The sequence below is a fragment of the Dendrobates tinctorius genome, unplaced genomic scaffold, assembly GCF_039654945.1.
Source record: "Dendrobates tinctorius isolate UK_male_01 unplaced genomic scaffold, ASM3965494v1 ptg000083l, whole genome shotgun sequence".
Taxonomy (NCBI): Eukaryota; Metazoa; Chordata; class Amphibia; order Anura; family Dendrobatidae; genus Dendrobates; species Dendrobates tinctorius.
The window spans coordinates 1,182,245-1,208,364 of record NW_027361751.1 but is presented as its reverse complement, the minus strand read 5'-3'; the positions used below and the strand labels follow the sequence as shown (position 1 = coordinate 1,208,364).

General features: G+C 47.3%; 1 protein-coding gene across 1 annotated transcript in view; it reads right to left on the bottom strand.

Moving 5' to 3' along the window:
• Nucleotides 1-26,120, bottom strand: part of BDP1 (BDP1 general transcription factor IIIB subunit) — a 235,234-nt gene that overhangs the window by 136,172 nt on the left and 72,942 nt on the right. The window contains 10 exon segments of the mRNA XM_073584044.1: nucleotides 1,181-1,313; nucleotides 1,497-1,564; nucleotides 2,181-2,310; nucleotides 2,389-2,462; nucleotides 3,057-3,186; nucleotides 12,200-12,359; nucleotides 13,519-13,671; nucleotides 14,582-14,603; nucleotides 14,605-14,840; nucleotides 14,930-15,061. Of these exon segments, the coding sequence (XP_073440145.1) occupies nucleotides 1,181-1,313; nucleotides 1,497-1,564; nucleotides 2,181-2,310; nucleotides 2,389-2,462; nucleotides 3,057-3,186; nucleotides 12,200-12,359; nucleotides 13,519-13,671; nucleotides 14,582-14,603; nucleotides 14,605-14,840; nucleotides 14,930-15,061 (1,238 nt within the window).

Sequence of the window (26,120 nt, the reverse complement as noted above, 5' to 3'; positions counted from 1 at the left end):
CTGTGTCTCCTCCCATTCAGTTTCATCCCATTGCTTCTAGTCTTTCCTTGTGCAAATGAGAATAAAGTTGATCCTTCTACAATGTGACAGCCCTTGAGATATTTGTAGACAGCTGTTAGGTCTCCTCTCAGTCTTCTCTTTTGCAAACTAAACATTCCTAAATCCTGTAACCTTTCTCATAAGACAGGGTTTGCAGACCGATCACCATTCTGGTTGCTCTTTTCTGAATTTTCTCCAGTTTGTTGATGTCTTTTTTAAAATGTGGCACCCAAAACTGGACACAGTATTCCAGATGAGGTCTGACCAAAGAGAAGTAGAGGGCAATAATGACTTTACGTGATCTAGACTGCAAGCTTCTGTTAATACCTCCTAGAACTGCATTTGCCTTTTTAACTGCTGCATCACACTGTTGACTCATATTCAGTCTGTGAACTATTAGTATACCCAAGTCTTCTTCACATGTGCTGTTGCTTAGCCCTATTCCTCCCATTCTGTACATGCTTTTTTCATTTTTATTGCCCAGATGTAGTACTTTGCATTTTTCCCTGTTAAAAACCATTCTGTTAGTTGCTGCCCACTGCTCCAGTTTATTTCCTTTTGAATCCTCGCTCTTCTCTAGTATTAGCTATACCTCCTAGCTTTGTGTCATCAGCAAATTTAATCAGTTTACCCTCAATTCCGTCATCTAAATCATTGATAAAGATGTTGAACAATACAGGGCCCAACCCAAGACAGAGCATTGTGGTACCCCACTTGAGACATTTTTCCAACTGGATGTGCAGCTATTTACGACCACTCTTTGGGTCTGATCACTAAGCCAGTTATGAATCCACCTGTTGCCTTGTCCATTCCATACTTAGTCATTTTTTCAATAAGGATAGTGTGAGATACTTTGTCAAATGCTTTGCTGAAGTCAAGATATACTATATCTACAGCATTTCCCTGATTCACCCAGTCAGTGATTCTGTCATGAAGGAAATTAAGTTAGTCTAACATGACTTATTAGTTAGAAACCCATGCTGACTCATGTTTAATGACTTAATTCTTATCCAGGTACTTGCATATATGTTGTTAAATAATTTGTTCAAAGATCTTTCCTGTTATAGAAGTCAGACTCACTGGCAGTTAGTGCATCTAGAAATTCATACGTTTCAACAATGTGTAATACAGTGTAAAGTACCTTCTCAACATCTATATCATTGCCATGATCTTCTGGGGGTTCACGTTGCTCCTCAGTGGAAACCTTTGTCTTTAAAGAAGCTTTGGATAAGTTTGGAGTTGGACGTACTCTGCGCACTTGAGGCATTTTTTGTCTTTAAAGTAAGATAAAGTGAAATGTTATACAAACGCTGTATTCACATTAGCACAATACATATAACTACCCCCTGTTGAGATTACATCTAATTTATTGATCACCAAGTTACATCGTGTACTGGCTTGAGCTCTGAACATGTACATTAAATGATACAATAGAATAGATTTCTTTTCGGTCTTACTTTTCTGCTTGATCCATTTGCTTCTCTTCCTCCACACTGAGGCACTCATCCTGTACTTTTTTAGCACCCTGAAAAACCAATTGTCTCAACAGATTAAACTAGTAGTGTGAGAGTATTTTCAGACATTACAAATTGTTAGTGCATCTATAAAACAGTTATATTTTCAACACTATGGCCTGGATTTATCAAGGTGATTTATGACAGAAGATGCCTGCACTAAAGGGCCTGTCGCACTAAGCGATATCGCTAGCAATATCGCTGTAACGTCTCTGGTTTTTGTGACGTAGCAGCGATATTGCTAGCGATATCGCTATGTCTGATACTTACCTCCGACCGGCTCCCCCGCTAATTATCGCTGATCGCGCGAGAACGTCCTGGACCGTTTCTCGTCGTCAGCTTCCTGCGGCACCGACGAGCGACGCGTGGACACGGGCGGGAGGACGTCAGGATCGCCTCGTCTAACAGGTAAGTAACGACCCCCGACTGCTGCTATGTCGTTGGTGAGATCTGCCTGTGTGGCAGCTCACTAGCGACCACTTAGCGATGCACCAGCGATCCTGACAGCGTCATATCGTTGGTCGGGATCGCTGGTGCATCGCTAAGTGTGACAGTACCTTAAGACAGGCGTCTAAATCTGTAGTCTAAATTAATGGAAGTCTATGTGTATAATACAGTGTAAAGTACCTTTCCAACACTGATATCCTCATTATCGGGTGGGTGATCACTTTGTTCGTCAGTGGAAACCACCTTCTTTACAGAAGCTCTGGATAAGTTTGGAGCCGGTCGTGCTTTGCGGCCCTGAGGCATCTCTGGTCTAAAATAATAAATGAAAGTAACCATCTAGAACACTTGTGAAGAACGATAATTTGATAAAATGATAATTTGCACTCACTTTTCATTAGATTTCGCATCCTGTTCACTAGGCTGACCAGTTGCTGCATCTGATGCTTTATTTGAACGGTCAAACTGCCAAAGAATAAAAAAAAAAAAATATCGTCTTCTAGTCAAGAATTGCTAACCGGGCTGTACAACTAGGCACTGGACCAACTTTGCCTCCTCAGCTTGTGGTGCTGATCGTAAGCCTACCAAATACATTCAGGTCCAGGCGGGCATGATTTGCATTTGCAGTTATTATTAGGAACTACTACATGGATAACGACAAGGCTAGGGCTACATGGCGACAACCACACATCAGGCAGACAAAGTTTGCTAGGTGTCACTGCTACATCGCACCTCAATACAAGTGATCGGGGTGACATTTGAACCCTGAGTATACTGTGACTGCAACAAGCTACTCACAACTGCGGGTGATTTTTCACACTTGTATTGTACTGGTATGCATCAGTGACATCTAGCAAGCTTTAATTGCACAAAAGGTGTCATACCCAAAGTCGCCTTGTGTCTCCAGCTTAATGGAAACTTTTGGCTTTCACTAGACCTCAGGCACCAGTATGCCAGCTCATAGGATGTATCTAAACAAATGATTTCCAATCAGTTAAGATAAAGGGAATTGGCTCATGAACAGAAAAGGCCACTTAGTAAGAAATATTAAATTCACACCTTCTCACTAACAGAAGAGCTGGTTTCTTCTTGGACGACATTCACGTGCTCCATTTCACCCAGTGCAAAGTTAGAAGCAACTACCGGGACATCTGAGGCTTGTGGCTCAGCTTTGTTCACCTCACCGAGGCTGCGATATATGATAAAAAGTGAGAAATTAAAGGTTGTGAAAAACAGCTACTGCTTTTTTGTTTTGAAAAACCCATCAACTAGTCTATGAAAGCTATGGAAAACAATTGGTGGGATGAAAGGATCCCGATTTTTCAATTTCCAGGATTCCTAGTGGTGAGCACCATAGCAGTAAAACGATACTGATAGCCCATAACTTACACTTTGCTCTAGTAAATGCTCCAGTTCTACAACATCTGTACTTGTGACTACAGATCGTAATGTTCCGGTGTTATTACTCCTGAACATTTATTGATAAACTGATAACTGGGCGTTAGTGTTCTCCTTTTCAGCAGGATGAGTCCCTACATTGTCTGACAGTGCCAACGTTAATTGGATAGTATCAGGCTGTGTAGCTAACACTGATAAAACACACATCTATTCAGTCAAAAATGTACAGGACGAATAACAGAGGAACAGAAAACAACAAGCTCAATATAAAATATTCCAGAATTTTATCTTCATAATAAATACTAATCACTTACACATGTTCGATAAGAGGATTTGGGGTACACTCAATGTAAATCTCTTTCTCAGATTCTTCATTGGGGAACACAGGAGACCATGGGTGTATGCTACTGACACTAGGCAGAGGGAAAAAAAAAAAAAAAAAGTCCTCCTCAGCACAATACACCCCCCTCTTCCCCGCTGGCACGAGTAACTACGGTAATAAGTTAGTGAAAAAGTAGTAGGAAAAGCTACAACGAAATGAATTTGATCAAGCCCCAACATAAGCAACAAGGGTGGGTGCTGTGCTCTCCAATGAAGGTTCTGAGAAAGAATTTACGGTAATTACCCCAAATCCTCTAATTTATTGCTTCATTGCAGGACACACGAGACCAAGGGACGTCCTTAAGCAGTCCAGAGGGTGCGAAAACAGGGATTTTTGTGTGTACTCACCGTAAAATCCTTTTCTCCGAGCCACTCATTGGGGGACAAAGACCATGGGTGTTATGCTGCTGCCACTAGGAGGCTGACACTAAATTAATACAAAAAAAGTTAGCTCCTCCTCTGCAGTATACACCCTTGTGATGTCTCCAAGAGACCAAGTTCAGGGCAAAAGCAGTAGGAAAACATTAACAACATACAAGACTACAACATGGCAACCCAAAGAACAGGCCAAACTATTAGGCTAACAGGGTGGGTGCTGTGTCCCCCAATGAGTGGCTCGGAAAAAAGGATTTTACGGTTGAGTACACACAAAAATCCCTGTTTCTCCTTCGCTTCATTGGGGGACACAGGAACATGGGATGTCCCAAAGCAGTCCCTGGTGGGGATAACATAAAAGAGTAGGCGTCATGTAACAACTGCCTAGATGTGTGCAACCACGGCCTGCAGAATTCTCCTGCCCAGACAAGCATCCGCGGAAGTCTGAGAGTGAATATTATAATGCTTGAGAACGTATGTAGGCTGGACAAAATCGCAGCCTTAAAGACCTGTTCCGCCGATGCCTGATGTTGAATGGCTCAAGAAGCTCCCACTGCCCGAGTGGAGTGTGCCCTGATCCCCACTGGGATGGGCTGGCCTCTGACACTGTAGGACTCGTGGATGGAGAAAAGAATCCACCTGGCTATCGTGGCCTTGGGCAAAAAAGACGGGCATGGCCTGAGGACCACCTTGTCCTGATGGAAATTAAGGAAAGGCACCAGACAGGACAGGGCAGCTAGCTATGAGACTCGCCGGATTGAAGTGATTGCCACAAGGAAGGCGACCTTCCAGGACAAGAAGGTTAGTGACATGTCCTGGAGCAGTTCTAAGGGCGGTTCCTGTAGGACACTCAGTACCAAGTTGAGGTCCCAAGGCTCTAAAGGCATGTGATAGGAAGTATCAGATGTGAAACCCCCTGCATGAAGGTCTTCACCTGAAGTTTTGTCGCCATCTTCCTTTGGAATAAGACCGGTAGTGCAGAGATCTGACCTTTGAGAGATCTGAGCACCAGTCAGGAGACCAGGCCGGCCTGTAGGAACTGTAAAATGGTGGAACTGGAAAAGACGAGAGGGTGAACACCCCGATCCCTTGCCCAAGCAAAAAATATCTTCCAGGTTCGTTGATAAATGCGCACTGACGCCGGGTTGTGAGCACTGACCATTGTGGAAACATCCTGTTTAGAAAACCGGCCTGGGTCAGAATCCAGGATTCAACGCCCACGCCGTCAAACGCAGAGCCCCTGAGTTCTGGTGGCAAATCGGACCCTGGGAGAGCAGATCTGGACGATCTGGCAGTCACCAGGGCACGTCGGCGACGAGATGCATCAACTCCGCGAACCACACGCGGCGTGGCCAATCTGGAGCAACCAGGATCACAGGTACTCCCACCGCCTTGATCTTCCGGATGACTCTCAGAAGTAATGGTAGCGGGGGGAAAATGTATGGAAGACGGAACTGTCGCCAAGGAAGGACTAGAGCATCCGCTCCGAAAGCTCTTGGGTCTTGAGACTGACCTATGAACTGGGGAACTTTGGCGTTCAGTCTGGATGCCATCAGATCTACATTTGGGGTTCCCCAATGATGAAAGATCTGCAGGAACATATACGGATGAAGTTCCATTCCCCCCGAGGTGAGACCTTGGCGGCTGAGGAAGTCTGCTGTCCAGTTTTCTACGCCTGTAATGTGGACCGCTAAAATTACAGAATGGTTTTTCTCTGCCCATCGGAGAATGTGAGTGACCTCGAACATGGCTGCTCTGCTGTGAGTACCTCCTTGATGGTTGATGTATGCCACGGCCGTGGCATTGTCCGATTGAATTCAGATTGGTTGCCCCGCTAAGATAATGTAAATGGTGCAGGGCTAGCCATATCGCACGGATCTCTAGGACATTGATGGGGAGCTTCAATTCTCAAATCGACCAGCGGCTCTGAGCGGTGTGATGATGAAAGACTGCTCCCCAGCCCAGTAGACTGGCATCGGTAGTCACCACTAGCCATTGAACCGGGAGAAAAGACCCCCCCTGATTGAGAGAGCAACTCAAAGTCCACCATCTGAGGGGCTTTTTGACCCACAGGGATAAACGGCACTGGCGGTCGAGGGAGAACGGGTTCCTGTCCCAAGCCACCAGAAGAGCATGCTGCAGGGGATGAAGGTGCAACTACGCAAAGGGGACCGCTTCCATTGCTGCCACCATTCTTGCCAGAACCCTCATGGCAAACCGGATGGAATGAGGGGATGATTTGTCGCTGGATGCCAAGAACTCTCCTTTTTCCATAGAAGCAATGACTGAGCGTAGAGATTCCATGTGAAAGTGGCGGACCTTGACAAACTTGCTTAGAAGTTTGAGGTCTAGAACGGGTCTCACCTTTCCATCCTTTTTTGGGGCAACGAAAACCCTGAAACCTTTCGTTTTCTGGGCTTTCTGTCCTTGCCTCTGACGATGGAGGGCGGGAAGGACAGAACCGCGTTGGAGGGCGCGTAGAAAAAACAATTGTTTTTATCCGGAGGACACCAGGTCTCAGACACATTCGTTGTGGACAACAGAAAGCCAGGCCTGACAGAAGAGAAATAGGTGGCCGCCTACCCTGCTGGTGTCGACAGGACAAAGCTAGGAGTCATTGGGCGGAAGTTTGAGACCTAGGTCCTTTAGATCTCGACTGGGGCGAGATTTCCATTGCCGGCTAGGTCTGTAGGAGACCCGAGATCCTCTGTCCCTGTGGGAGAGCGCCCTGACCCGGGAGAGGTAGTGGAAGTGGACCAGTCCGGGTTGGAGCGAAAGGATCGGAAAAGGAACTGTTGTCGTCTCCGAAAGGGACGCCCAAGCCTCTGTTGGGGAAGAAATTTTCTCTTTTCTACCGTGACATCAGAAATAAGCTGATCCAGCTTCTCTCCAAATAAGCGACCACTCTGATAGGGAAGAGATGTGAGAGACTTTTTTGACGCAGAGTCCGCTTTCTAAGCCATAGTTCTCTTCTGGTCGTGATGACATTCACTTCCGACAAAGAAGTACAGCCAGCCATATCCAAAGATGCGTGTACTAGGTAATATCCGGCCCAACAAATTTAACTGGCAAGATGTACTGCCTCTGGGGGAATATTACAGTTCTGAATGGTCTTGGCTAGGGTGTCCGCCCAGAAGACTATTGCCTTAGTAACCCATGCTGCAGGGAATGAAGGACAGAAGGCCGAGCCTGGGGCCTCAAATACAGAGCAAGCCAAGTTTTCTGATGGTCTGTGGGATTTTTTAATGTAAGACTCATCCGGCACAGATAGAAGGGTTTTGGATGCCAGGCCAGATACTGGAGGGTCCACGACAGGAGATTCAGCCCAATCCTTCCTGGGCTCAGCCAAAAAAGGATATTTCACTTCAAGAGGTTTTTGTCCTGTGAAGTGTTTATCCGGTCGCTCCCTGTGCCGATTAACTGTGGCCATAAACTCAGGGTGAACGGCAAATGCCTTATGAGGGCGTTTAGTCCTCAAAGGACACGGCTTGATCCGGAATGGAACCGGATTTTTCTTCCATGTTCAGTGTCAGGTTGACAGCTTCAATCAGTGAATCCACCGTTTCCTGGAAGCCTGGCGAATTCAGATCCAAGGAACCGTCCGATTCGCACTCAGAATCGCGTTCGCTACTGACCCCTGGAAAGGGAGAGCGAGAAGATTGCGGACGAGAGGGCACGGGACTGCTCTGGAAGCGTGCTACAGATCCGTTTCCTAGACGCCTGTAAGCTTCTAGAGTGCTTTCGGCCCCTGCTAACCAACTGCTTCCGTATGGGGGAGGATCCGTCTTTATCAGTCCTGCGCAAACTCCGATCCCCGGGGGGGGGGGGGATAAGGGAGGGATTCAATTGCTTTGGCCAGAGAAGCCATGGATTGTGACAGTGACGAAGTCCACTCAGGAGGGCTAGGTACACTGGGCTCGGTGGCGGCGGAGGGTTCCTAAGCGCATTTGGGGGTCACAGGCATTGCAGAGCGGTGAACTCTGAGCCTTAGGAAACACAGAATGGCAGGAGACCGCCATAACCTTGTTAGCCTTATTGGATTCCTTAGGATGGGACCCTTCTATGTGTTCCCTTTAAGAAAAAGTGATTCATGCAGTGAAAGGGTTACTACAGGGCGGAGGGAGGGAGTATAGAGCAGCTCTCCCTTACCCAGGTCCTGTGTTTCTTCTGGCACTTCAGTTCCCGGGGAGTAGCGGTGATGTCCCCTGCAAAATGTGACAGTGACCACTGCCGGATGCCTGCAGTGGGTCCGAGGGGAGATGGACGCAGAGATTAAGAAAGTGCTTCTTGTCCTGTACGAGAAGCGCCAGAAGAGTGGGCGGAGCCGCCAAAACGCCTCATTGTGAGGGCGGAGTTAAGGGATGCAGCCTATAGAAGGCCGAAGCCGGAGGGCTAAATTTATCGGCACCGATGCCAGAAGAAGCAGGGAGCGCCACTGCCAGAAGCCCCCCTTTATCCAGCTCCGCCCCAGACTGCCTGCCCAGAGCCCTCCTGCACCGGAACTTACCCGGAGAAGCTGCCGGGTGGCAGGTAAGCCAGCGATATGCGGTGGGTACATGTCCTTCTGACGCCGCAGCTGGTCTTGTATGGTGCAGGAATTAGGGGGGGGGGGGGGGGATCATCCTCAAGCCACCATCCCTTTAATAGGGAGGTGGAGCGGGACCGTCTGCCTCCTTGCACCATCCGCTTTAACAGTGGTGGTGCAGTGGGGGCTGCACGGACGCCAAAAAAGAAGCCTCTGTACATCCAAGGGGTTAAATCCCCTAGGATGGGACAGGACTAATGTCCGGCATTAGGCCTGGCTGCGGAAGAGGATACATGGAGGCGACACTCCAATGTGCTCGTCTGTAAGGGAGTGGGGAGATCGGTGCTGTTTAAGGGACCCGTTGCCCCTAAAAACCAGCCCAGGCATGGCATCCCACATCGCAGGAGAGGATATGGGGAGGCAACAATCTCCGTGCTTGCCTGTTGATGGTTCAGGGAGATCGGAACCTTGAAAGGATCCACTGCGCCCCATTCGTCCGTGTAAAAAATAAAAATCAAAAAGGTAAAAAGTTAAAACTGAAAAATAAAATAAAGAACTTTTGGTCTGAAAACCAGACCCATGTGCTTCCTACGGACAATAAGCAAGAACTGGGTCTCTTGGAGACAGCACGAGGGTGTATACTACAGAGGTGGAGCTAACTTTTTTGTATTAACTTAGTGTGAGCATCCTAGTGGCAGCAGCATAACACCCATGGTCCTGTGTCCCCCCCAGTGAGGCGTAGGAGAAAAGGAGATAAACACGCCCAGGATCGGTCTAAGCCCGGATGACTGCCGCTAGCAGAACCTTCCTACCTAGGATCGTGTCAGCCGAAATATAGGTGTGTAGAACTTTGAGGAGGTTATAAACAGAGGACCAGGTAGCCTCTCTGCACATGTATGATAACGAGGCTTGATGGCAAATGGCCCAGGAGCCCTCACTGCAAGTGTGGAGTGAGTCCTGACCCTAGGAGGGGGGTGGTTTGCTTTGAGCCAGATAGGCTTCCTAGATGGCAGAGTAGATCCAGCGAGCTATCATGGCTTTGGAAGCCGGGAGACCTCCAAGATGACATTTAGGAATCACAGAGTCAGAGAGTATAAACACTGCTGTTCTAAAAAGCTAGAGACACAGGGCCCTGACGAGATCCACTTTGAGAAGGGAATGCTCCCAGCTGCCAGCTCTGAAACGCATGTGATGGAGGCAATCACCACTAGGAAGGCGATATATTCCAGGAAGGGAAGGATTGAGAAACTTCTTGAAAGGGTTCAAAGGGGGCACCGTGAAGAGCGGTGAGGACCAGGTTGAGGTTCCAGGAGTCCATGGGAGGAACAGAATGAGAGATTCCCTGTATAAAAAAAAAAGCCCTGACTTGCGAGCGTGACGCTAGTTTTCTCTGAAACAGGATCGAAAGAACAGAGACCTGACCCTTAACGGGGTTGAGAGACAGGCCAGACTCAAGGCCTGACTGAAGAAAGGACAAAAAGCCAGTGGGAGAGAGAAGCACATGGGAGCTGCCTGGTTGAATTCACACCAGCGGAAAAAGGTCTTCCATGTGTGATGGTAGATGCAGGAGGTAGAGGGCTTCCTCGCTTTGATCATGGTTTTAATAACTTGGTCTAAGCAGCCTGCATCTTTCAGGACTGCGGCTTAAAATGAGAGAGTGAATTATGGTGGAAGAGAGAACCCTGGGAAAGGAGGTCTGGACGATCTTGAAGTTTCCACTGAAAGTCTGCAATGAGATTGACGACTTCTGCATACCAAGCTCTTCTGGGCCAATCTGGAGCCACGAGGATGACAGGTATTCCTTCTGCTTTGACATTCTTGGTGAGTCTGGGAATCAAGAGGCAGGAGTTGAAAGAGATATGGAAGGTGAAACTGAGACCACAGAAGAACAAAGGCATTGGAGACAATCGCGAGTGGGTTGCAGGATGTGAACACGAAGCGTGGAAGTTTGTTGTTCATACTGGACACCATCAGGTCGACATCGGGCATGCTCCATCTTTGACAGATCTGGTTGAAAACTGACAGATTCAGGGACCACTTGATGGTGGAGAGTCCTTGGTGACTTAGGTAGTTTGCGGCGCAGTTCTCACGGAATGTGAACTGGTGAAATCGCCAGCACCATGTGCTCGACCCAAGCAAGGATCTGAGAGACTTCCACCGTGACAGAACTGCTTTGATGATTGTTGTAGGCGATGGCCGTGGCAGTGTCAAACTGGATGTCCTGCTAGTAGGTCTTGCCAGTGTCAAAGGGCGAGGAAGATGGCCCCGAGTTGTAGAATGTTGATGGTAAATGAAGACTCAAGCTTTCCAGTGGCCCTGGATTGTGAACTGGAAACACCGCTGACCTGCCCAGAATACTGTAGTCCATCGTCACTATCTGCCACTGCAGGGGGAGAAAGCATATCCCGCACGGGACGAGAGGAATGAAGCGCTACTAGTAAACAGTCTGATGTACTCTTTGCGGAGGAAGGAAGATAGGATAATCCAAGGAGGAGCTCTGCTTGTCCCAAATGGATAAAAGCGCAAGCTGAAGAGGGCGAGTGTGAAACTGAGCAAAGGGACAGAGGTTACACTGTCCTGAAAGTGATCCTGCTCCTAGGTCGGCTTACAGAAGAACAGCGCCCTGCAGAAAATGATGCGGAGCAGAGGGGGGTCCAGAGGGCTGTGCGGGGAATGCAAAACGAGCCGGCAACCCCGAGGAAGGAGAGCTCAGATTGGCTGCCGATCCCCTCTAGAATGGAGCCCAAGGGGACTGACTGTGGGGTTCTGTGCAGCTGTGCCCTTGCAGTAAGCCCTGGAGCCACCCATAGATCAGTAGCCCCTTTTTTAATCTCTTGTCTTCTTTGATGCAAACGGGGGGCCTGGAGAAGGAAGACAATAACCTATCCAGATGCAGTCCTGACTTCTCCTTCTCAGAGAGTAGAAAACTGTCTTCAGGGACCACAGGTGGAAGGGGGTTCACTGGATTAGGTCAGTCTTCCTCCCGGCGCAATCTAAATCTGGTGGGTGAGCAGGCTGGGAATAGGTGACAAAGGGCAGTCCTTTGGCCGCCCCAATACACTCTTGATGTGTTGGGGGTATGGTCCTACCGCATACATGCGATAGGACATCATGTGGCTCTCTCCACGTTGTTCTCTCAGTCTCTAAGTGGGAAATCAGTGTGACTGTACACCCTGTTGCCCGTAGTCACAAGCTGAGGCTGAAAAAGAGAAAAGATTAATAAAATAACAAGGCCCTAAGGTAGAAATGGGTCTGGGAGCAAACCAGTGTCTGCCTCCTACTGACACTAAGCTAAAACTGAATAGCACTCATGCCAGCAGAGAAGTGGGGTGGGAGAGGAGAGGGGTACCTTGCTGAGGAGGAGCCAACTTTTTTTGACTAGTGACAGCAGCATACACCCATGGTCTCCTGTGTCTACCAATGAAGCGATAGAGAAAAGCAGATTCTTTTAAATCTATCACATTTGGTTCGGATACAATTTTTATACATTTTGATTGCAGATGGCTATTATTGTTTAATATACCCAGATAGATCAAGTCCTGACTGGTAGTCACTGTCTTCAGTAAAGAGTACCAGTGAGGTTTCCTCTTCACATGTCAGAGCAGGAGACTGAGAAGAGTGGTCAGCTTCCCCATCGTTACAAGACACATCAGCCTCAGAATTCTCTGTTATGGCAAAGTCTCCTACAAGAGTACAAAAGTGAGAAAAAAAAAACGCACATTAGTTATCATCGCTCACAAAGCCTGTACAATCCCCAATCATGGAAATAAACAGGAGTTTTACCATGAAGCACATTAAATAAAACGGCAGTCTTAATAAATGGCCAGCTGGCCAAATTCATTAGGAGGCGCATGCCACGTAATGAATTTGACGCATCTTCTCAGGGGCGTGCGCCTGTGTACCTCACCAGAAATATTACTTCAGCCTGAGACTAGAGTAAAATTTCTAGCACGTCAGTTTTGATGAATTTGATTGATGAGCGGCCATATCCAAGCCCCGTCTCTTCCCAACTCTGCCCATTTTAGTGGACCTACTTCAAACTGGCATGAAAACTGTGATGAGCAAAAATTTTGTGACTTTCCATATTGTTCTATTTCTGTAGAAAACAGTTTGCTGAATCGGCCTCTAAGTTTCTCTCTACTGACAAAGCCACTGAAGGCATGGTCACAAGACATAGTTTTTAAGAGGAAGATGCTTCAGGAAACACCAACATGTATATAACTCCATTCAATGATGAAGAAACCGCTTATGGTAAAGTGCTGGGAAACCGCTCAAAAATACTTCTGGGCGTCTCCTCAGCTCTCCCACTGACTTCTATTATGAAGAATACAGAGTCTTCAGAGTGGAAAACGTCTAAAGATTGGTTTGCTTACTTTTAGCACTAGATATCTTTGTAGAACTGAAATGGCTACCCTCAGAAGACTAAAAAGTATGAACACAGCAAGTGATCTTTACATCGAAATGCATACGTTCATGGCTTTCAGCGTTTAGTTAGTGCATTTCAGGCGGGTTTTGTAGTAGAATCCACCTGAAAAGGATGTTGTGTGCCCTTACTGGAGAACATCCACAAGTTAGTGTAACATGCTATGTAACATGTAGTGTAATATGTTATGGTGTCCAGCTGAAAAAAACATCTGACAATTTTGCTGAAGCCACTCCTAATTTTCCAAGGACAATGAGGATGAATGGTGCTGGATAAGAGAAATAAGCAAAGCCTCATAGAACATACCCCCACCCAGAGCTGGAGAGTCCTCTGCCATGTGCATCTCATTGCCACCCAATACTGCTGGAAAGCTCTGGATTTTACGCTAACACCTATGGTTAGCTGCGATGTATATTTACCATCATTTTCATCTTCCAGTTCAGTTTCATTGTAATTGGGTTTCTCTTTCTGTACCCTTGTTTTCTTTTCAGCCAGGGTCCCTTTAAGATTTCCATCATCGTCCACTGAGTGAAGCTCAGGTTTGTTGCCAGTGTCCAGTGTGAGGTCCTTAGCTATAGAGACATAATAAGCATGTCATTAAATAAGGAAAGGCTGCTTCTCAGTCACTTCATGGGGGTGTTGGGGAGGGGGCATAAGAATCATGGGGGTATGCCGCTGACACTAAGAAATGCACTTAAAAGAAAAGTCAACTCCTCTCCTGCACACACCGGACTATATCAATTTATCATAGTGTCACGTAGGAGGCAGACAGAGGTCTGGAGCTCCTGACCTGTCTCTAGCTACGGTGTTTTCTATTTTGTTCAAAATTTTTTCCCTTTTGTTTTAGGTTGAGAAACAGAGAGGAATGGCCAAAAGCACAGTGTTGAAGGGTCACCTGTACCCTCCTTGGTCTGAATGGCAAGACCTTATTCCCTAATGCAGCTGCGTCCCGGTGACCAGGCAGACGGTTCTTGCCCTTGTCTCATGGCCGCCCACCACAGAGTGACACATTGCTCACATGCTACGTTCTTTCCGCGTTTTTCTAGGGCAAACAGGCTGCAAATTACGATCCCAGCAGAGTAAATGACATTTCTGAAATCTCCGGCTGCTTATTTATTCTTTGCTGATATCAACCATCAATGTGTTTTGTTTTTTATTTTTTTGTAAATCTGCAGCATGTCAATTTTTTCAGGGATTTTTAACCATTTCTCCTCCGTTCAAGTGAATAGGGAAAAAATGAAAAGTAAGAAAACACATCAAAAGTGGCATATTCGTTTTTCTTGCCAACACTGGTTTTAGGTGCAGAAAAATCTGCTGAGAAAACACAACGTGTGGACATAATCAACGGGTTTAATAAATTGGCCCTATTGGCAAACCATAGAAAATAGATACAATAGAGGAAAAATCCTACGGTATAAGCACATGGATGGGTATATTGTATGCAAAAAATTAGTTTTGTAGAGTATGAGAATGACTTCTCACTTTTACTAGACTTCTCTTTTTTTTGGCATCAGTGTTAGATCATCATCCTGCGACTCACGATTGTTTTCCTGTTCCGGCTTCTTTGTGCCATCTTTTTTCCTCTTGGGCTTCTTCTTTTTGACAGGATCAGTCGCCCCTGAGCACTCTTCGACATCTAGAGATCTCTTGTTCTCCTTCTCAGCTGTGCCAGCATCTGCACCTTCCTCCTCGGATATGGCCGATTCCTCGTCATGAAGGCTTTGTTCTGCCGCAGCTTTGTCTGTTGCATAAATCAAATTTATTAATATAGATTAAAAGGGGTATTCTCCCCTTTATTATTATTCATTTAAGAGAGGGATAAGACATTACCTTTTTGTTTCTTGCGTGGCTTATTGTTAGTCTTACGTGGCCGATTACTACTGGCTTTCTTTTTCTTTCCTTCTTCTAGAGCTTTTTCAAGAAGTTGAGCAAAAAACTCAAAATCAAAATCCTTAGTTTCCCCTGATAATCGATTTAAAAAAAATATATATGGTTTAGGTGGCAACATGTTCACGATTTCAGACATATCTATAACATCTGACAATTACTACAATATATATATAAACAATTTGTAGCTACCAGCACCACACTGACTACCTTGGATTTCTGTGGAGACCAACACATCCCCTATTAAAGATGCTGTCCAATTCTTTCGCATCAAGGACCTAACTTTTTTTTTAACCCCTTCACTACCAAGGGTGGTTTGCACGTTAACTCCCGGGCCAATTTTTACAATTCTGACCACTGTCCCTTTATGAGGTAATAACTCTGAAACGCTTCCATTGATCTCGTTGATTCTGACATTGTTTTCTCGTGACATATTGTACTTCATGTTAGTGGTAAAATTGCATTCAAATAACTTGTGTTTATTTGTGAAAAAAGTTCATTTGTGAAATAAACAGAAATTTGGCGAAAATTTCGAAAATTTCGCAATTTTCCAACTTTGAATTTTTATGCTCTTAAATCACAGAGATACGGCACACAAAAAACTTAATAAGTAACATTTCCCACATATTTACTTTACATCAGCACAATTTTGGAACCAAAATTTTTTTTTGTTAGGAAGTTATAAGGGTTAAAAGTTGACCAGCCATTTCTCATTTTTGCAACACCATTTTATTTTTACGGACCACATAACATTTGAAGCCACTTTGAGGGGTCTATATGATAGAAAATACCCAAAAGTGACACCATTCTAAAAACTGCACCCCTTAAGGTGCTCAAAACCACATTCAAGAAGTTTATTAACCCTTCAGGTGCTTCACAGGAATTTTTTGAATATTTAAAAAAAAAAAAAAAAAAAAAAAAAAATTGAACATTTAACTTTTTTTCACAAAAAAAAAATACTTCAGGTTCAATTTTTTGTTATTTTACCAAAGGTAACAGGAGAAGTTGGACTGCAAAAGTTATTGTGCAATTTGTCCTGAGTACGCTGATACCTGATATGTGGGGGGAACCACTGTTTCGGTGCATGGCAGAGCTCAGAAGGGAAGGAGCGCCGTTTGACTTTCAATGCAAAATTGGCTGGAATTCAGATCGGACGCCATGTCACGTTTGGAGAGCCCCTGATGTACCTAAACAGTGGAAACCCCCCACAAATGACACCATTTTGGAAACTAGACCCCCTAAGGAACTTATCTAGATGTGTGGTGAGCACTTTGAACCCTCAAGTGCATCACAGAAGTTTATAACTCCCGGGCGTGAAAATAAAAAAAATCATTTTTTTCCACAAAAATGATATTTTTGCCCCCAATTTTTTATTTTCCTAAGGGCAACAGGAGAAATTGGACCCCAAAAGTTGTTTTGCAATTTGTCCTGAGTAGGCTGATACCCTACATGTGGGGGTAAAACACTGTTTGGGTGCATGGCAGAGCTTGGAAGGGAAGGAGCACCATTTGACTTTTTCAATGCAGAATTGGCTGGAATTGAGATCAGACGCTATGTTGCGTTTGGAGAGCACCTGATGTGCCTAAACAGTGGAAACCCCCCAATTCTAACTCAAACCCTAACCCCAACACACCCCTAACCCTAGCCCTAACCCTATGGGAAAATGGAAATAAATACATTTTTTTAATTTTATTATTTTTTCTTAACTAAGGGGGTGATAACGGGGGGTTTGATTTACTATTTATGGCGGTTTTTATATTTGGCAGCTATCACACGCTAAAAGACGCTTTTTATTGTAAAAATAGTTTTAGCATCACCACATATTGGGAGCTATAATTTTTCCATATTTTGACCCACTGAGTCATGTGAGGTCTTATTTTTTGCGGGACGCGTTGACGTTTTTATTGCTATCATTTTCGAGCACATGACATCTTTTGATCACTTTTTATTCCGATTTTTGGGACGCAGAATGAACAAAAACCAGCGTTTCATGAATTTCTTTTGGGGGGGTGCGTTTACACCGTTCTGCGTGCGGTAAAGTTGATAAAGCTGTCAGTACGGTTACAGCGATACCTCATTTATGTCGCTTTTTTATGTTTTAGCGCTTTTATGCAATGAAAACAATTTTATATAAAAAAATAATTATTTTTGCATCGCTTTATTCTGCGAGCTATAACTTTTATTTTTTCGCTGATGACGCTGTGTGGCGGCTCGTTTTTTGCGGGACAAGATGACGATTTCAGCGGTACCATGGATATTTATATGCGTCTTTTTGATCGTGCGTTGTTGCACTTTTTGTTCGGCGGTATGATAAATCGTTTTCTGCTTAGTTTTTTATTTTTATTTTTTAAGGGGTTTACTAAAGGGGTTAACTAATGGGACAGTTTTATAAGGTGGGTCGTTACAGACGCGGCGATACCAAATATGTGTACATTTTTTATTATTTCCAAAAAATGAATTAGGGAATATATGTATTTTTTTTTTTTTTATTTAGCGATTTTTTTAAAATTAGTTTTACTTTTTTTTTTTTTTTTTTTTTTACTTTATTAGGTTGTCCCAGGGGGGACATCACTGTTCTGTGACAGATCGCAGATCACTGTGACAGATCAGCGCTCTGTCACAGGCATAGACGCAGACTTCCTTATGCCTGCGCTTTGCAGGCACTGAGGAAGCCAGCTCCCTGCAGGCCCCCGAAGGTCCACGTCACCATCTTGGATTCGGGGACCTGCAGGGATGGAGCCCCCAGCAGCAGCGCTGCACATTGCGCTGCTGTGGGGGGCTCAGGGAAGCACGGAGGGAGCCCCCTCCCTGCCGATGCTTCCCTTTAACCCCCGGTCATGTTTGATCGCGGTGTGCAAGGGGTTAACGTGTCGGGGGCGGTCCATGACCGCCTCTGACACATTGTGCCGGGTGTCAGCTGTGATAATCAGCTGACACCCGGCCGGGATCAGCGGCGCTCATCACGTGATGTAATATTCCATCCATGGGACTTAGGTCCCATGGACAGAATATTACGTCCATTGTAGGAAAGGGGTTAAAGTGGGGTGAAATGGTGAAAAATAGGGATTTTTGAGTGTACTTACCGTAAAATCCTTTTCTTCGAGCCAATCATTGGGGGACACACACTGTGGGTGTTATGCTGCTCGCCACTAGGAGGACACTAAGTGAACACAGAAAAAAAGTTAACTCCTCCTCTGCAGTATACACCCTCTCGCTGGCTGAGGTTTCCCCAGTTTGGTGAAAAAGCAGTAGGAGCATTAGTCAAATAACAATAACAATATAAAAACCTAAGAATGCTACAGTAAGCCAATAGGCTAAACAGGGTGGGTGCTGTGTCCCCCAATGATTGGCTCGAAGAAAAGGATTTTACGGGGAGTACACACAAAAATCCCAATTTCTCCTATGCCTCATTGGGGGACAGACCGTGGGACGTCCTAAAGCAGTCCCTAGTTGGGTAGCATACAACTGCTAATACCCCAAGAACCACTGACTTAAGACTGTGGTACTGCCGAGTGCAGGAGGCGTCTGCCAAGAGCTGCATCCGCAAAGGCCTGAGAATGAATTTGGTAATGTTTTGTAAAGGTATGCAGACTGGAACAAGTCGCAGCCTTGCAGACCTGTTCTGCCGTCGCCTGGTGCCAAATGGCCCCAGAGGCGCCCACTGATCGGATAGAATGAGCCTTAATCCCTGCTTGGACAGGTGTGTCCCTGACACGGTAGGATTCCTAAATAGCCAAGCGAATCCGCCTGGCTAGCGTGGCTTTTGAAGCAGCTAGACCCTTCCCATGCTCCTCTGGAAGTACGAACAGGGCATCTGACTTGCGGAAGGGAGCCGTCCACGAGATGTACCGTCTAAGAGCCCTAACCACATCCAGGGTGTAGAGGGCCTTCTCAATGCGATGGACCGGTGCCGGACAGAAGGAAGGCAAAACAATTTCCTCATTGAAATGAAAGGAAGACACGACTTTGGGCAGGAAAGACTGGGACATCCTGAGAACTGCCTTGTCCTGATGAAAATTCAGGAACGGAGGATGGCAGGACTGGGACGCCAATTCCTAAACTCGTCTGATTGACGCAATTGCCACTAGAAAGACCACCTTCCAAGAGAGAACAGTTAGTGATACGTCCTGCAGTGGTTCGAAAGGAGCCTCCTGTAAAGTTAAGGTCCCATGATTACAATGGCCTTTTATAGGGAGGCGCCACATGGGAAACTCCCTGAATGAACGTCTTCACCTGCAGTTTGGTGGCAATTTTGCATTGGAATAGAACTGACAAGGCTGAAATTAGGCCCTTGAGCGAGCTAAGCACGAGGCCTGACTTTAATCCGGATTGTAGGAATTCCAATATGGAAGGAATGGAAAACACCAGAGGGGATCGACCATGGTCTTTACATCACAAGAAGAAGGTTTTCCAGGTGCGGTGATAAATGCGCATGACACGGGCTTCCTAGCACTAATCAAGATGGAGATCACGTCGTGAGAAAACCCAGCCTGTGCTAAAAATCCAGGATTCAACGGCCACGCCGTCAAAGACAGGGCCTCGGAGTTCTGGTGGTAAATCGGGCCCTGTGAGAGCAGATCCATGCGATCTGGAAGTCGCCAGGGAACGTCCGCGACCAGTTGTACTAGTTCTGCGTACCATGCACGGCGCGGCCAATCTGGCGTGACTAGGATCACTGGTACTCCTTCTGCTCTGATATTCTTGATGACCCTTGGGAGCAAGGGAAGAGGGGGAAAAAAATGTACGGGAGCCGGAACTAGTGCCACGGCAGAACTAGGGTGTCTGCTCCGATGGCGCATGGATCGCGCGATCGGGCAATGAATCGAGGAACCTTGCTGTTTAATCTTGAGGCCATGAGATCCACATCCAGAGTCCCCCAACGATGGCAAATCTGCTGAAAGACTTCTGGATGAAGAGACCACTCTCCTGAGGCAAGGCCTTGGCGACTAAGAAAATCCGCCGCCCAACTGACTACCTCCGGGATGTGGATTGCGGAGATGGGCGAATGGTTGGTCTCGGCCCAATGGAGGATGTGACTCACTTCGTGAATGGCCATCCTGATCAGAGTACCCCCCTGACGGTTGATATACGCCACAGCCGTGGCGTTGTCGGATTGGATCCTGATGGGGTGACCTGCGAGGAGATGGTGGAAACTCAGTAGGGCTAATCTGATCGCTCATATCTCCAAGATGTTGATGGGGAGACGTGACTCTCGAATTGACCAACGACCCTGGGCCGTGTGGTGATGAAAAAAACGCACCCTAGCCCAGAAGACTTGCGTCGGTGGTCACCATCGACCATCGTACTGGGAGAAAAGACTTCCCTTGACTCAAGAAGGATTTCAGTGTCCACCACTTGAGGGCTTGTCTGACCCGCAGGGACAGAAGGAACCGACGGTCCAGGGAGATGCAAATGGGACTTTCTATCGCTGCCACCATCTTTCCGAGAACTCCCATGCAGAAACGTATGAAGTGAGAAAACGGTCAGGAAAGAGTCCACGCTCCCTGTTGTAAGGCTTGGGCCTTCTCTGGAGGGAGAATGACCAACCCGCGGGAAGTGGTCAAGTTCATTCCTAAAAAGGAAATCTGCTGGGCCGGTGTTGGAGAAGACCTTTCGAAGTTTATCTTCCAACCCAGTCGAGAAATTGTATTTACTGTGATATCCACGGATTCCTCGCAGGCTGGAAGGGACGGACCTCTGATCAGCAGGCCAGCTAGATACGGCAGTACCACCATTCCCGAGCGTGAAGAATGACCATGTCAGCTGCCATGACCTTGGTAAAGACCCTGGGGGCGGTGATGAGTCCGAAGGGCAAGGCAACGAACTGGAATAGTTCTTCGCGAATTGCAAAGCGGAGGAATGGACAATTTGGGATGTGAAGGTAAGCATCTTTGATATCGATGGATGCTAGGAACTCTCCCTTTTCCATGGAGGCGCCAACTGACCGGAGAAATTCCATCCGGAATCGCCGTACCGATAAACTGACTTAACAGCTTGAGGTCCAGTATAGGCCGCATCGTTCCATCCTTCTTTGGAACCACAAAAATGTCTGAATATAAACCCTTGAACCTTTTGTCTTGAGGGACCACATTCTTTGATGACTCTGTCCCTTTGCAGCGTATGAACAGCACGAAGGATTGGCTGTTGTCTTTCTTTCTAAATTTTATTTTGTATCCGGAGGACACCAGCTTCCTGACCCACTCATCGGCTATTGATTCCGAAACGGCCGGACAGCCCTTTGTTTGGGAAGGATCTCACTCTTCCCCCCCCCCCCCCCCCAGGTAGAGTCCGAAATGAGCTGGTCCAGTTTCTCTCCAAATAGGCGACCAGTTTGATAGGGCAGAGAAGTCAACAATCTTTTGGAGGTGGAATCTGCCCACCAGTCGCGCAGCCATAGGACTTTTCCATGGAGACTGCATTAGCGGCTGCCTGAGCAGCGCAAATAGCGGCATCTAAAGGGGCGTCCACTACAAAGTCACTTGCGTGAATTATCTGCCTGACGACAATGGTTGCCTCCGGAGAAAGATTGCTACCTTGGAAGGCAGTAATTAAGACTTCGGCCCAAGCGGCCATTGCCTTAGCCACCCAAGTCGCCACGAAAGATGGAAAAAATATCGCTCCTGAAGCTTCAAAAACTGAGCGAGCGAGGTAGTCAATTTGACGATCGGAGGGGTTTCTGACTGAAGAGCCCTCAGAAATGGATAGAAGCGTTTTAGAAGCAAGACACGGCACAGGAGGGTTCACCTGAAGGGTACTGTAACCAATCCTTCATTAGATCTGGAGCAAAGGGGTATTTAGCCTCGATAGGCTTTTGCCCTGTAAACCGTTTATGTGGCTGGTCCCTATGTTTCTGGACAATGTCTTTAAACTCCGGATGGCTGGCAAATACCCTGCGTACACATTTAGTCATCTAAAAGGAGATAATGTGTTATGGAGCGGGAATATTTTCCTCGTCCAACGTCAGAATTTTGTTGACTGATTCTCTTTGAGAATCAAGTGACTCTTGGTCATTTGGGGAATTCTGAGGGACTGACGTGTCAGACTCGAATTCAGAGTCATGTTCGCTGCGAACATTAGAAGAGGGAGAGCGAGAGACAGAACTCGCCGATGCTAAAGAGCGAGCATGACTAGGGGACGCGTCATGGGTACACTTTCTAGAGACCTGAGGATCCCCTGAACGAGTATAGCCCCTGCTGGTGGACGGTTCCTGGCCATCGCCAGAGCCCTCCTAGGGCAGTAAATACAAGTTCTGACTTAACGAGGATTCTATAGCCTTGGTCAGTGACTTCACAGACCGTGACAGGGACGCAGCCCACTCAGCGGGACTAAACGCAGGGAGCACCTTTGCAGCGGCGGCGGATGGAGTTTGAGCACAAGCCGGGTCGCAATCCGTGCATAACGGATTAGTCTGTGTACGGCAGACTTACAAGTTGTACAAGCGGTAAAGAACACAGTGTGCTTCTTAGTAGCCCTTTTGGCTTCCTTAGATTGAGACATAGCACCCCTGAAAGGGGTACAAGGAGAGACTGGGCTGCAGCTGCAGGGAATGTGCAGAGGTGTTAAGCTTTGCTCTGAGGGCAGATGCAGCTTACCCACGCTCCTGATGCGGTGTCCCCAGGAGGAATAGCGGTGGCCCTGTAGCGTCACCAGGTGCTGTCCGTCAGTGCGTGCGCGCCGCCGCAGCCGTCACAGAGTCTTAGGTGAAAAGGACATGGCCACCCCGATACTAGCCGGGTGCTTCTCGTACAGAGCGAGAAGCGCCAAAGACGTGGGAAGCGCTATGTAAATTGCGGCCTAGTAGGCCGAAAAGCCGGGGACTAAATTTCTGGGCCTACCCGCGGTGAGCGCCAGGTGAAGGAAAGAACGGGGTGGCCACGGCGGGGCGCCGATGCACCGCCGCTGAGACTAGGTCAGCGCTTCTCCCAGGGACCAGGACCCGACCCCATACTTCCAATCCGGTGCTCAAACAGGCCGCGCTGTCCAGGACCCAGCCTGCAGATCTCATCCTCCTGGGCGATGTAGCAGAGTTGTTAAAGGGGTTTTAACTCACTCGATCCTCCCTATGGGCAGAGGGATGGAGAGGCCATGGGGCTGATTCAGGGCATCCAAAACGCTCCTAAAGTCATCACCATGCACTCCGTGCGCTTGCCCTCGTATCCATGTGGGAAGGTTGGGACCGTAAAGGAACCGTCACACAGAAGAATCAGGTATGCCCCAGTCGTCGCAGGAGAGGGTACGGGGAGGTATACTCCACGTTCTTGCCTGTTGTTGGTTCGGGGGAAAGCGGACCCTTGAAGGGAATCCGTTGCCCCCTTCACTCCTTTAATTAAAAAACACCATGGTTACTTACTGGTAGCTATTTTTTCCGGAACCCATGACAGCACACCTGAGAGAGGGATCCGCCCCGCCAGGACAGGAACCTACTGAAATATAAGGGGCGGCACCTCTCCCCTGCTTCAGTTGGTTACAGAGCATTGAGAGGACTTCCCGGGTAGTCACGTTTATCCAACACCACATCACACAAATACACCCTATTAACGTACACACCCATATGGTGAAAAAAGGGGGGGGAGAATATACGGGTGCTGTCATGGGTTCCGGAAAAACCGGCTACCGGTAAGTAATCAAGGTGGTTTTCCCTTCACCCATGACAGCACACCTGAGAGATTTTTGGAGACTTTGAAATACCTTAGGGAGGGACCACCGTTTGCAGCACCCTTCTACCAAAGGTCAAGTCAGCAGAGGAGGATAGGTTTAATCTATAGTGCTTAAAGAAGGTTGATGGTGCGGCCCAGGTAGCAGCCTTACTGATTTGAGCAATCGATACCTCTGCCTTTTCAGCCCAGGATGTCGCCACAGCTCTGGTGGAATGAGCCTTGATGCCGTCAGGAATCGGAACACCACTAGCTGAGTAGGCTATACTAATGGCCTCCATAATCCATCTGGCAATAGTCCCTTTTGATACTCCATAGCCCTTTCTGGCACCCTGAAAGGCTACAAACAGGGACTGGGACCTCCTCCACTGGCTAGTGACAGATATATATTCTAGCAGGGCTCTCTTAACGTCCAAATTGTGGAATTTTTCCTCCCCTGCATTTTTTGGATTTTCGCAAAAGGAAGGAAGGACAATCTCCTGACTTCGATGAAAATCTGATACTACTTTATGTAGATAAGCAGGGTCTGTTTTTAATACCACCCTGTCCTGAAAATCTTGTGTATAGGGTGGATTCACTGAGAGAGCCTGCAAGTCACTTACTCTACGGGCCGATGTAAGGACCACTAAAATAATCGTTTTTAGGGTAAGATACTTTATGGGTAGTTGTTGAATAGGCTCATATGGTTCTTTTGTAAGAGCCTCTAGTACCAGGTTTAGATCCCAAGGGGCGATTCTAGGTATTGGGATAGGTCTAGACCTATGGCAGGATTTAATAATTCTAGCTACCCATCTGTTTGCTGCCAAATTGCAGTTATAAAGCGCGCCCAGTGCGGAAACTTGAACTTTAAGAGTATTTACCGCTAACCCCAGCTGTAATCCTGATTGTAAAAACTCCAAGATGGCACTAATTGGGGGCTCTTGCTCTAACGGCTTACCTAGGAACTGCGGGAATTTATTCCATGTTCTGCCGTAGATATTAGTCGTTACCGGTTTCCTACTTTTTAGCAGGGTGTCTTCTACTGGGAAACACGGTTTGCCACCCATGTCACTGTCTGAGGAGTAGGGGTAGGATGGGTGTTCGGCCTGGGATAAGGCCGAGGAAGAGTCTGAAGTAGAACTAGAGGGATTCTTCCTACTCTTTTTCCCTTTTTTTAACAATGCTTTAAGTGAGCCTTCCATCTCCGACCTCATGACCGATATAAGGTTGGTTGAGAAACTAGGCGCTTCTTCTGCCATGGTTCGCTGGATGCAGCTGGCGCAAAGGTCCTTTTGCCAGTCTCTTGCTAGGGGACTTTTACATATGGCACAATCCCTATTGTTCTTCTTACTCCCTGCTTTCTTAGGTTTTCCCTAAGGAATTTAAACATACAAAAGAAGGCCCCTATTAACAACTTGCTAACATTCACGAAGATCACTCACCACCCGTAATCAAGGGTACCGGACTCGGAGGCTGTGGAGGAGCACGTGATCTGTGCTCTCTGGATCTTGAGGAGCCCCCCAACCTGCAGCTGGGGCGACTGCTGCTTGAATGGCTGCCATGCTTGTGAGCGGAGGGCTGCGAAGGAGGAAGACACGGTGGAGACGGCGATTGCTCCTGCTCTGACCCCATGGTTACCCGTACGCCATCCTTCTTTAAATATCCTGCCTTGGTCCTGGTGGGCGTCTTCTCCCCTTCCCCCTGCAACCGCTGGCCGACCGACCGCTGCTTCAGAAAAGCCGGCGTCACACCAGGCGCCACGATACCGTCACCTAGCTGACGTCAGCCAGCACACTCCCATGATGCCCTGCGCCGCTGACGTCAGTGGCCGGAAGACGCCCACGGCACTCCCTCGCTAGGGAACGAGATCACGGGCATGCGCGAAGGGAGGGAGGCGCGATGGAGCCTCCAGCTGTCAGGAGTCGCTGCCCGAACGAACCCGGAGCCCGAAGGAACCTCCGGGAACTGCGCTTCCAGAGGCCCGACGGCCGGCGCTACAGGTGAGCCCTGTTCTTCCTGCGCCAGGACGGGTCTAGGACCTTCACATATGACAGGCACCGCCGCTGTCAGAGGGATTCCTTTCCAGGACAGGAACTCAACTGAAGCGGGGGAGAGGTGCCACCCCTTATATTTCAGTAGGTTCCTGTCCTGGCGGATCCCTCTCTCAGGTGTGCTGTTATGGGTGAAGGAAAAATAAAAATTTACAGAAAAAATTTCAAAAATCAAAAATAAAAGCGTTGGGGTCTGAAGCCAGACGCAAGTGCCTCCTACAGACACTAAGCAAGAACTGGGGAAATCTCTGCCAGCGAGAGGGTGTATACTGCAGAGGAAGAGTTAACTTTTTTCTGTGTTCACTTAGTGTCCTCCTAGTGGCGAGCAACATAACACCCATGGTCTGTGTCCCCCAATGAGGCGTAGGAGAAAATAGAAAAGCAAAAACAACGCAGTCAAAAATTTGGTTTGGGTCGCCATTTTCTAAGACGTAACTTTTTTTTCTTTCC